We start from the raw sequence: 12,838 nt of genomic DNA, 5'->3' as shown, positions 1-12,838 counted from the left end.
TCCCACTTTCACCCCGAAACAAGCTTATACACAGCAAAGGCTCAGCGCCAGCAGAAAAGGCACCGAGCCGAAGGCAGCGAGCAGCCCAAGCGCTGCTTTGTGCCCCCGCAGCCATTCAAACAACCCCGCATGCCTCCAACTCGAGGCTTTCAGACAGGCCCAAAACCTCGAGACAGCTACCCAAATTCCTGCCCTGACTCACTCCTTATCGCCCCACTCCTGTCACTCACTCCTTCCCCTTCGCCATGCAGGCAGTCCCGCAGGGCGGACACCCCTCGGGGAGGGGGGGGGTCGGGGCGTCTCCAACTTCACGGGGCGCTGCGGACACCGGGGGGGGGGGCAGCCACGAAGTGAGCTTCCCGCATCCCTCCCGGGGCCGGGCGGACAAAGGGCCACCGGGCGGGGAGGCCTGAGGCCGCCGTCCCGCCGCCACAGGAAGGAGCCGCAGCCTGGGCCCGGCACCTTCCCGCCCCGCTCCCGGGGCCAGGCGGCTCTCAGGCGGGGAGGAGCCGCGCTCCCCGCCCGCCGCCACCGGAGTCCTCCCGGACCCCCACCCGGGGGCTCCCCGGCTCCGATCCCCTCCCGGTGGTCTCCCACCCCCCGCCGCGGGGCTCCCACCCCCGTCCCCCCGCTACCTCGGCCATGGCCGCGGCGCTGCAGGCTCCTGCCAGGGGGCGCGCTCCGGCCCGCCCGCCTGAGGCTCCCCCCGCGCCCCGGCGTCCCGGGAGCGGGCTGGGCTGGGCTGTGCACAGCGGGACGCCCTGCCTGCCTCCGCGTCCCTCCGTCCTGTCCTGTCCTGTCCTGTCCGCCCGTCCGGCTGCCCTCCGCTCCTCCGAGCTCGCTCCGGGGTGTGTGGGGGGGCGCCCGGCGGACGGGGCGGCGGGGGAAGGGAGAGGAGGGAGGGAAGGGGAGGGAGGGGAAGGTCCGCGCTCGGCCGCCCTCTCCCCGCCCCGGAAACACATTCCTCCCCGCTGCCGTCAAGCCCCAGGCGGGGGCGCGGGGGAGGCGCTCCGGGCTGCGGCTTGGGGAGGGAAGGAGGGCGAGAAGGAGGGACGGAGGGCGAGAAGGGGGACAGGAAGGCAAGAAGGGGGGCAGGAGGGCACGCGCTGGACGCCGAAGGGCACGGCGTGGCCGCCCCGGGTGACGCCGGTTGCGCCCTCTCAGCAGCCCCGCCGGGTACGGGACGGGCTCTCAGGGATCGCCGGTGTCCCCGCTGTCCCCCACCTCCCCTGGTGGCAGCCGCCATCGCCTTATTTGGTGGGGTTTCATTAGCTGCATGCCCGCCGTCGGGGCTGGGAGCACGCAGGGCTCCTGCACTTCTCGGCCCCGGGTGTGAGGGGCTGGGGGGGAGCGGCAGGGAGCGGTCGGGGTTCGTGTGCTGAGCCCCGGGACAGAGCCCAGGAGGGTCCCCAGCCCCGGGCAGGAGCCTGCTGCTCCTCTCCGAGTGCCCCCCGACGGGAGGAGCCGCTAATGAACGAGGGAAAAGGGGCACTTGGAGCTCTTCGGGGAGGTAAAGTGCCGTAGGGCGCCCAGTCAGCAGCTGTGCTTTGGGACCGACCTGCTGCCGCTGGAGCTTGTGCCGGTGCTTATTTTGGGAGGATAACTGCAGATTGATGATGGTTTTTATCCTTTTTTTCCTCCAGTTTCTCACTAACAGCGCTTTAAAATAAAAAAAGAAACCCTTCCTTATTCAGGCACGAGTGGTTTGGATGTGTCTTCCCTTTGTGCAGTTGTTTAGGATGGAGTCTCTTAGTGCAGCAACAAGCTTTTAATGCTGGTTCAACTGCAATTCTACAACTTCACATAGTGTTAGAAAATGAAATTGTCGGTTGCTTTCCAAGCAACTTCATCACAAGCAAACACTGAAAAACCGAAGTGGCAAAGAAATAACTCGCACAATCGGAGATAAAGAAGCCAGGAACCATATGGTGCAGCAGTTAACTTAGCATGTATTATTAATGCTGCCAGGAACAGGGAAACAAGCTGCTGTAAAAACAAACATCCAAGATGGCATATCACACAAAATAAAAGCAAATGCAGGATGGATAGCAATCTGCCATAAGACATTTAAGTACTGGGGGAGAAAAATGTCTTAAGGCAAGGTATACCATCCTTACTGTAAGAAAAAAAAATTAATCACGCTTTGCCAGACTATGTTAATAGTGAGTGGTCTTGCAGTACGGTGTACTGCAAACAAGCAGCGGCAAATGTGGCCCCCATTCTCATGGCTGTGGCTTGCTGGGGCTGAGGAGTCAATAAACCGGTTAGCAAACTGGTGCTTCCAACGCTACCACAACTCCCAGCGCAGACATCTGTGCGTCAAGTTGCCAGTGGCTGACTGTGCGATAGGAAGCTGGCAGGAAAAACCTCCCAAATGGCTGAAAAGAATCGCTGAATTATTTGGCCGCTTTCTGGACTCCTTTTGGAGAGTGCAGATGTGCACGAATGCCATTTGTTATTTTCCAACACTTCTGAAGTACTAAAGATGTCAGAGAAAGTGCTGGAGGTATCTGAGCCAGCAGACGCAACTGCAGATGATGTCAAAATGTTTAATGTAGCATCTCCATATTGTGGTATACACAACATCTGTGAGAGTGAGTGAACATTTTTGCATGAAGGCGATCAAGCAAAGGCAGGTTTTCATGGTCTGAGCAGGCAGCAGGGAAGTGTTCGGGTTGCTGTTAGGCGTGGGTACCATTTCTGGGAATCCACAGCCTTGCATCTTACAGAAAATAGGTGAGCAAATGTGACACTGGGGAAAGGAGTATGAAATTGTGTGTATTCTCTCAGTATGTACACCAATTTGTTTGATATTGCTGGATTTGCTTTCTGTTAGCTATTGTTTATTCTGTATTTTGAGAGATTGTGGTTCTTTGTTACTGGACTCGGATGTAGGTTTTTGGCTCTTCCTTCTCCATGTGCCTGCATGTGTCAAACTGATACTATAATTGGAAAATATCAGAATTATATTACTTCAGTTAGCTTAACTTAGTTTTATTTATTCGGCTTAATTATATTAAAATAATACTATTTTTTCCCTTATTTCTTCATGTGTATTTAATACTTGGATTATATTTAGGAAACCATAAGCACTGTCACTTGGTAATGGTGCCTTTAATTTTCCGTGTAATCTACATGCATTTTCTGTGAACAATGTAAGAAATTTCTGTGCTGTAAAATAGACTGTCCCAGGAGAGCTGGCAAAGTGATGTCTGCAGACATACCAACAGAAATAGCAAAACAGTTTGTAAATACCTCTTGTTTTTATTATTGTTTGCATAGCATATTATTGAAAAAGTCATAAGTAGTCAGAAAAATATTTTAGCATTTTAGTTATTGCTTTCAAAATGGTTAGAGTATATTTGGAAAAATATATTACTTAGTGAGTACAGCTGATTTAATTACATGGAGTTATGTTTTATACCTACTAGAGTTTTGCTATAAAAGTCCATTAAAGAGTATGTTTTAATTCTGTCTAGCTATCTTTTAATCTGAGCCATTGGCAAAAGAGAGCCACATATCACGGAAGAGTAGCGAGTGGTTGGTGGAGCACCAGGTCGCAGCCTGAGAATCTCTGGCCAATTGTCAGTGCATCATTTTATCCATAGGTATAAATATATACATTTTGGGGTGGGGTTCTTGGCTGCAGTTTCCCGGTGGCTGCAGGTTGCTGCCACCCACTGAGCTCTGGTGGGTGCCCAAGCTCACACAGCTGGGGGCTGTCACGGCCGTTCTCCGCCTCGCTGCCTCTGCTCCTGAAGCTCAGTGAAGGGTTTAAAGGGAGATGCTTTGCAACTGGGGCCACAGCGAGGAGTGCTGCGTTTTGCATGTTGGTCCCCACATGCCCACAATTAGGCAGGCTCTCCCCGTAGCATTGCTGCTTCCCACCTCGCTCATAATCTCACCACTTCGTAACACAAGTCTTTTCCCCTTCGCTTCTTCACACCACATGAGATAACTCAGCCTGTCTCAGCCTCATTGAGTGTTATCTGTACTGCTTCTCTTCCCCAACATGTGTTACTGAGAGTGGAGTACTTTCTTTCTCTTTTCCCCCCTTCTTTTCTTTTCTCCCCCTTCCTGTTCAAAATGCTTCTAACCCACCTAGGACTTTTTTTTTTTCTTTTCAAACTAAAAAAAAAAACAAAACACCACCACCACCACACCATGCCATAAACCCAAGGCAGACCTCCTGGGATGCTGCCACCTCTGCAAGCACCAGCCTTCCCTGCCCTGGCCTGGGAGTGGAGCAGCATCCATGGCCCCTGCTGAGGAACTGCAGCCACCTCTTCATGGTTGTGGAGGTGCACAGCAAACAAGGGGCCCTGCTGGAGGCTGCTCGGCACGGGGCTGTGCCTTTTGGCAGAGAGAATGAAGGAGATGTTAGACACGGCCACAAGACTGATAGCATGTAGTATTAAAAGATGGGCTCGCTTGGTGCAGGAAGCGATGGTGCTAGACGGTTGTGGTAATTACTTTTGATGTCAGCCTCTGTCTCTTCTTTTCACAGATGCAGGCAGGGAGCTGACCTGGCAGCTTATCGGCCACGTACAATGTGCCCATTATATAGAGTGGTGTGTTTACATTGGGGTGAGTTACTCCTGCCCTGTGCGAGGTCTGGAGTGAAGTGAGTCACAGGTACAGCAAGCTGGAAAATTGCAGCAGATTGCAGTCTGGTGGCAAAGACTTGCTCTCCAAGACTGTCCACTTGCAGGACGCTGAATGCCCTGCTGGATCTGCCTCCTGTTCACGTTCAGCACTTGGCTGCTGCAAGCTTGATACATTAACGCCTGGTTTATGATCAACGCTTAGCTCTCTATTTTGTTTAATCAGTCCTGTGTCTCACATGAGGCTAAAAAGGTCAGAGTCCACCAAGCCCTTCCTTCAGCTCAGCGGTGTTTAAGAACACCTTGTGGCTTTGGCTGTCAGGCAGCAGGACAAGAGGGCATCCATCGCGCAGGCACGCAGTGGGCTGCTGGGGCTGAAGGGCAGCTTGGGTTATAGCTGCGCTGTGCCCCGTCAGTCTGTCTGACTTCCTCTGGCTCTTCTTCTGCCTTTACTTCACCCACAAAACTCCTCCCTCATCCTTTTGTGCATATTTTTGAATCAGCTAAGCTATTTCTGTTGCAGTCGTATGTTTTCCCTGCTATCAATAGTATACACATTCCTTGTTTGCCACATGGATATATTTCTTCCCAAGCTGCTTTCTGAGTCTCTATCATTACAAAGACAACTGATTTTATGTATAAATTCTTTTAAATGTTTTGTCTCATAAACAAGGTTTCCATGCCTAGGCATGAAGCACAGGTTCCTACCGTGTTCCAAAATAAGGAAGTGAGTAGGATTTAAACAAAGAGAATAAAGTCATTTAGATTTGTGTTCCAAGGAAACGCTTATGATAACACAGGGCAGAGTTTCTGCACCAGCTCAGTATTTTGCTTGAAATTAAGCATGTTTGGTAGAGAACTTGATTTTAAAACTTCAGGCTTGAAGATCTTCTAATGTTTAATTAGCCAAGAAAAAACGCCTATGGGATATTAGAAATATCCCCAAAGGATGATAATTGTGAATGCACAATAACCTTCTGAGTTTCAGCAGTTAGTTAATTCTTACCATGTGCTGCTTTTATTCTGTGATGAGGGAGGACGGGGCTCTGAGGCCACATGCCTGCAGATTCCGTTCCCTCTTTCTCAGGGGATTCCCACTGCTTGGAGAAGCAGCTCATGCATGTTAGGGGAAAAACTGAATTCCACTGCTCCCAAAAAAAGCATGCAAGGAGGGTTGTGAGAGTTTTCCTTTGTATAATTTTTTTTTTTCTCAATTTTGCCATGAGGGACATGCTCCAACATTTTAAATTCAATGCAGTTGTTATTACTTAGCAGGGAAGGTACAGGAATGAGAGAGGAGGACTTTGATATCATCTGCTGCAGAAAAAGGAGGAGAGGGCAACAATCTACTACCAGTGAATGTTTGTGGCGTAAGAGCAGGAGTAAGGACAAATTTTATATTCATTGGTGTTCAAAGGGAAAGACGAGCTATATGGAGCTATATGGAAAACAAGATTGTAAGCAAGCAAGTCTAGAAAGCAAGAAACAGGAAGAATAGTCTGAAGTAAATAAATAGAAATGCGGCCTCTGGGAAAGGAGATGTGGGCAAATGGAATCACTATTGTATAAGATGATCAGCTGTTCTAGGAGAAAACAATGGCAAAAAAAGGCCAGAACATAATATTATTTTTCTGATATTGTTTCTGTCAAGTAGAAGAAAAGAGTCCGATGCTGAGATTCTTCTGAAATCCCCAATTTATCCTCCTCATTCCTACATGCTCAGCCTTATTCTCCTGGCTGTGTTTCTTCAAATCATTTCTTCTACTCATTTTTCTATTTCCTATACTCATATCTAAAATGCTTTGGCAGTAATAATGTTTGGTCTAAGATGCCAGTGATTCACAGCCAAAATTTCTCACTTGCAAATTCTCAACGATCTCCATATATTGTTCTCCTTCTAGCACAAGTGTCATAAATTTTCTTATTCTTAAGAGGTTACATCTGGATGTTAATAGCAGTTTTGCCCGAGTATTGATTTATCCCACTATCTTGTCATCTGTGCACAGGCTAATACAAAGCAGTTCTGACTTTGTGCTATTCACCAAGTTTCTCTTTGACTCTGCCAGCAGTTACAGTGTTTTGCAGCAGTAAATTGTCTACCTCACTGGACTCATCAAGAAAAAAAAAAACAGTTTCTCAGTCTGCTCGCACAGGCTCTTAAATACCTCATTAATTAAATGTTAGGTGTGAAACTACAGTAAGAAGCCCTGTTATTTGCTGGTATTCTTTGTGATAGGATATTCTGGCCAGAGTTGATGTTATAACTGCTACAAACACAAATCTCCATTCTGATTTCTCCTGGGTATAATGAACCAGCAAGGAATGCAAGTGAAAAAACAATTGTCAGTGAATATAATGGAAAAAATCACAAGTAATTCTTAGAACAGCTTAAAAAGAAATAGGTGGAACACCATGAGGAGGTGAACTCATCAGTCTAGTTCTTGTTTAAAAAAAAAAAAAACAACAAAGAACCACAACAACCAAAAACAAAAAGCAAACAATAAGAAATACTACAAGGGTAATGCAGCTGTAGGCCGTGCTGGATGTCACGCTGCTCAGGTGGTAGAAAGTCATTTGGCTTTCAGCCCTTTGCCTCACAGCTTACTCAGAATCTGTGGTATTTTCTGTAACCACATACTTTAATATGTGGCATTGCCTTTCTACTGTAGCTGAGGTTTAGCTAAAATTAAACTGTCTTCAAACCAGTAAATGTGAATTTTAGGTCTTTTTGCTCGGGTAGTAACAACATCAAAGAAAAACTTGTTCCCTATATGATCCATCTTCCATCTTATCCCATCCTTGTCTTTCCTTCTTCCTGTTTTCTTCTGTGAGCCTCTAGATCGCCTCATCCGCTTTGTCTGAATATTCCTCCAAAGCTTTGGAAAATGTCAAATGCTAATAAGTTTCTATCAAATACATGTGAACTGAGTCCATTGTCATAAAGCGGCCCAATTTACTAAATTGCCATCAGGAATGTAAAGGATACCTCTGGTGGCTCAAGGGCCAGATGAGTGCTGAACATCAAAACTTTGCCCCAAGCATGAGAGATTGCAGGAATTATTTTACCTTATTTTTTTTTTTGTATATTAATTTTACACTATTGGAAATGGTGGGTCCCTTTTTTCTTTCCAAAGAAAAACATACACATTCAGGAAGATGGTTTTCTTAGATGTATAAATATAAAAAAGCTGTATAACAGAAAAAGGCAAGTTATAAACAGAAATTTGGCCTTGACTGAAAGTAGTAATGGAATCATATAATCACAGAATTGTAGAACCATAATATCCAGAGTTGGAAGGGACCCACAAGGATCATCAAGTCCAACTCCTGGCTCCACACAGGACCACCCAAAAAATAAGCCATGTGTCTGAGAGCATTGTCCAAACACTTCTTGAACTCCAGCAGGCCCGGTGCCGTGACCACTTCCCTGGGGAGCCTGTCCCAGTGCCCGACCACCTCTGGGTGCGGAACCTTTTCCTAACACCCAGCCTGACCCTCCCCTGTCCCAGCTCCATGCCGTCCCCTCGGGTCCTGTCGCTGTCCCCAGAGAGCAGAGCTCAGTGCCTGCCCCTCCGCTCCCCTTGTGAGGAAATAATGTTTATACATTAATTTTGTTGGTTTACAGAAACATTGCTGAGCCTGGCATTAATAAATTCCCTAGAACCTTAAAATAAATTACTGCAATGCTAACATTATAAAAAGCTCTAAAATGAAAAGATGATATTCGGTTCAAGATGCTGTTCTCTCAGATGTCAGTGCACTGAGCTAACATGAACCCCAAATAAAAATTGGCCTGTCATTTTATTGTCTAAGCAGATCCAACACTGTAAGCTTGAAAACATGATTAATAGTAAATATTAAATTAGCTTCAGAACATATCCCTTTTGATAATTTAACATCTTCTGCCATTACTGGCAACACAAGTCTTTTAAAAAACAGAACAGTTGTCCAAAACCCTCCTTTTGCACTTTTGCACTTTTCTTTATTGAAAACATCCTAAAAGTCTAAACTTTATTTTAAATTAAATCCTTTGTTTTTATTACTTTTCAAATATCAGAGGAGCAATGCTTTATTGCTGTAAATATTTATTTGTGCATTATAAAATTATTCTGCAAGGAGCCTTCAGCAGCAGATCAGTTGCTCAGAGGCCGCTGGATTGTAAACTTGGCAAAGGCCAAGGTGCAGATCTCTGCCTCCACCAGTTTCACGGCCCCACTGGACCCGTAGCTATTGACAGCCTGACAAAGACCATCGGCCTGTGATCCATCCTACATGCAGACAGCACGAAACTTTTGGTGGGCTCTGCCTCATCCAGAGACAGCTAATTAGTTTCTAGGCCGATACCATAAGTCAGTGGACAGAGTGATTCATGCTGCCTGAAGATAAGGGCCTCAAAGGTCTCGTATCCCTCTCTGCTGACTGTGGCAGTCGGCTTGTACTTGGCAGCGGACTTTTCCTAGGCAAAGCCAAGTGCAAAGAGCCCTACCTTTTATGTTCCATAATCACAATTACTTGGGCTCTTCCAAATACTGGAAGAAACGCGTGGATGTCCAATTTTAGCCGTGACAGGAAGTTGCATGTTATCAGCTAAGTAGATTAGAGCCTGCCGGCCAAGTCCCAGCGTCTTATAAACTTCTTACTCAGTTCTTACTCGGCAGCGTTCCCTGTGAAGCATTTCCACTTAGTCACTGGCTACTCAGCAAGAATGATTGATCAGAAGCATTCCTCTAATATAAATCAGTCTTATCGTGTTTAAACGCAAATATAACTTCTACCAGCCAGGATGTTAGGCATAGTGTGAGCGGGAGGGACGCAAACAGCTGTGAGCACTGTGTTTACCCAGTCTGAAGTGCCACAGGGCTTCTTTGCATAGGCCGAGAGCTGCTGGGCAGAAGGAGCAGTGTACAAAGAGTTTCAAATTGTTTTGCGTGAGAGAACGTGGTTTGCCTTTCATTTTATGCCTTGATTTCAGTCCACTGTTTGGGCTAAAAATAAGGAGACAGATATGTTAAATATGCTGGCATTTTCTTTATTTCGCTGATTTCACTGCCAGCCAATAGTGGAGAATGCCTTCCCACCAAATGCTCCTTCCATATTTCAGAGACTTCTTTTGTACTGCCGAGAGTTGTATTTTTCTGTCTGTGATGGTACCATAAAAGTACACTGCACTTACTCAGGCTGACTCATGGTTGGGGCAGACGATGCTTGCAGCTCAGCTGATTCAGCTGATTCTGGATAGCATCACAGGCTATTTATACAAAATGTTTAAGGCTTTCAAGTGACTTGTGTCTTCTCCTTGTTTTTTTTTTTTTTTTTTTTTTTTTTTTTTTTTTTTTTTTTTTTTTACCAGGAAAACCCTTGGGTATTTTTGTAAGCACTTCATCTGTTGCACCTTGTCCCTTTTTAGTGGAGGTAAACCGAATATAAGTAGCATATTGTTTGCATGCATATTTTTGAATTTTTGTTGGGAAGGACAGGACTGAAGTGAAAATGAAGGTTGTTGTTCTTGTAATTTGGACGTTTTCATCTTAGTCATACTCTTAGGAACATCTTGACTTCACCTGTTGGAACAGGTCCAGGCTTGCTTATCACTTCACATGTAAGGGAAGGTTTGTCTTTTGCTTTGATTTAGTTGTTGGAGTAAATCCAAATGACACAGAACTGATAAATCCATGTACTAAGCTTGTTATATCACCTTATACTCTCTTTTTCCTACCACACTTACTACCTTAAGAGCACTGTGGTATATCTGGAAATAAGTTTTGTCTTGGAATGCAGGAAAATGAGCTAACAGCAGATGATTATTATATATTTTTTTCCCACGAGGCCATTTTTATCATTTTATCTTTTCACAGACATTATTGCTAAAGAAAAAGCTTGGTTATGAGATAATTACATGTTTTTGTTTGGCACTCGAAAATAATTGTTACAGTTTGACTTTGTAATACTTTGTAATTTGATTTAGCCTTTTGATCACTGGAGGAAGAAGTATCATGGACAGACTAGTGCAGGAAGCAAAACAGCACTTAAGGACCTCCTTTGACATGATTTATGCATAAAAGGAAATCTCAGCACAGTTGCGTTAAATGGTCTGTTATATGACAGAGGAGGTCTCATCCACAGACTATGCAATATGCAGTTAATTTCATGCAGGAGTCCATTGACTGTCTTCTCAACAGCTCATGGTATTAAAGTTTAATTTCCCAAGCTTATATGCAGTGGTTGAGAGTGTACCCCAATGTCTCAGCGCTGGGTTCTGGGTAAGGAAGGAACGTGAATCTAGCTTACTATTGATTCACAACATTTAACTCATTTAAATAAAGTAACTATTTACTGGTTTCTTAAAACTTTATAAGCTAAACTTTATGGGTTATATTCAGGACATAAATAGTTCTGCTTTGGATTTCTTCAGCAGTGTTGTTATGACATACCAAGAAGAGTGTCATGTCTCTTATCAGCATTTAAGTTCCCATGCTTCATGTTCCTCTGCTGTTCCTATTAGTTCTAGAAATAAGTGAGATTTATTACACTGAATTTTGGATAGAATTTTAGATTTGATTTTCTCAAATGTTTTCTACCATACAGCTCTTGGATGCCACCGCTGCTCATTATTTTTCTAGTGCAAACATGAACCTTAGTGAGCAAGTGAGTTCATAAGAAAATATTGAAGGCTGTCCTGCTGGTCATTTGTAGCCTTACAGTTTTCTTGCTTTTTAAATGAGCTAGGTTAATACTTCAGTTTTATGTCAGTATATATTGTGCAAATAAATTGTTCTTCCCATCTCCTGTAGGATATTTGGCAGGAGCATGCAGACTGCTGTATATCTGTTTTACAGCACCCTGTTTCTGACATGAAGGATAATGCTGTGCTGCTGGCATCATGCAGCAGTCCTGTACTTACGCTATTTTCCTCATATTATCCCTTGGGTTTGAGTTATCTCAGTGAGGAAATGTCCCATAATGTCTGCCAAAGGTTTTCATTTCACAACCCTCTTTCTACTCCTGTTGCCCCTTATCCCCACCCCCAGGCCCTAAGTTGGCCTCCAGATAAACCCACATTCCAGGCTGACAGCCTCTGCCCATTGTTGGCTGCCCAAAATGCTGTGTCTGCTTGAGGACTTCCCACTGCTCAGCTACTGCCATCTCTTTACCTACTGGTGCTGCTGGCTAAATCTTTCATCTCCTGGATGCCACCTCTTGAGCTGCCCCTTCCCCTGCTCAGCCCCTGGTCTGAGAACACCAGACAGAAGCAACTAGAACTAAAAATCTGCCTGATTAGAACTGAGGGCAGAGCAGGAAGAATAGCATCCCTTGAAAAGCAAAAAAAATGCCATTTAGTAGTTCAAGATACATTCTTCACTAAAAATGTCTCTCAGGCAAGCAAAAATGTTTGTGTTTTGTCTCATGCTGAGTTTGCTGGAAATCCACTAAAGGGTCCAAATGTTATGGGACTCACATACGTGTACCTATTTCTAGTCAAGGGATGAAAAACGTTTTATGTTTCCATACTAAACTGGGCAAAAAATTGAACGAATAGTGTGGAAATAAAAATTGTTTGTACAAAGTAGAAATGTTTCATATATAATACTTTTTAACAGACTACCACCATATTGAAATTATTATTCAAACAGGCAAATTGGACAACCCTAAAGGAAAACCTAGGCCCTTAGTATCTGTGGACTGCTTATTCTGTTGTCTCACCCTCCCTTGAAAATTATTTTCTTGAAAACAGTATTGCAGCCTGGTTGGCTGTTTTCCTGGAAAATAACTTCTGAAAAAATATTAGTGCTTGGTGGAAACTCCATGGATACTGGGGGAACTGGGGGTGTCAGCTCTGTTTCCAGTTGCTATCCGTGTCCACATCTCTATTGTAGCCACTGGTTCTATGAAAATGTATATCCAGCAGTTTCCTCCCTGACAGGAGGAAATTCACATTTTCACATTTTGACTTCACATTTTGACATTTTGACTTTCACATTTTGACTTCACATTTTGACTGTGTGGAGGATTGTATTTAGGTCCTTTACAAGTCCACGCACTTTACCCAGAAGGAATGACTATCAGAAATTACCAGTGTGGTTGTAGAAATTGGGTAACCCTACTTTGTCTTGAGTCCTTTGGCCTCGTGGACTGAGATAAATTGCCATACCAAAAAGAGAAATTACTTGAAATCAAGCATGATTTTGGTTTTGTAAAATATCCTGAGCAGCTGTTTTTGCAAATGCTGGGCTCAT

General features: G+C 45.0%; 1 protein-coding gene and 1 long non-coding RNA gene across 3 annotated transcripts in view; one reads left to right on the top strand and one right to left on the bottom strand.

The window, feature by feature from the left end:
* Nucleotides 1–947, bottom strand: part of ITGB1 (integrin subunit beta 1) — a 44,542-nt gene extending 43,595 nt beyond the window's left edge. The window contains exon 1 of one of the 2 annotated variants that reach the window (XM_040546758.1): nt 636–947. In XM_040546758.1, coding sequence (XP_040402692.1) covers nt 636–644 — 9 coding nt within the window. In that variant the 5' untranslated portion in view covers nt 645–947. The remainder of the gene's footprint in view (nt 1–635) is intronic. The other variant, XM_040546757.1, reaches the window with a different exon arrangement.
* Nucleotides 948–1,072: 125 nt separating this feature from the next.
* LOC121064764 lies at nt 1,073–7,976 on the top strand. The gene is made up of 3 exons (XR_005816672.1): nt 1,073–2,736; nt 3,480–3,608; nt 4,508–7,976. It is a non-coding gene; the product is annotated as an uncharacterized LOC121064764 (long non-coding RNA).
* Nucleotides 7,977–12,838: the final 4,862 nt, after the last annotated feature.

The sequence above is a fragment of the Cygnus olor genome, chromosome 2 (assembly GCF_009769625.2).
Source record: "Cygnus olor isolate bCygOlo1 chromosome 2, bCygOlo1.pri.v2, whole genome shotgun sequence".
NCBI lineage: Eukaryota > Metazoa > Chordata > Aves > Anseriformes > Anatidae > Cygnus > Cygnus olor.
The sequence above is the reverse complement of the archived record's forward strand: the minus strand, read 5'-3'. Positions and strand labels throughout refer to the sequence as shown.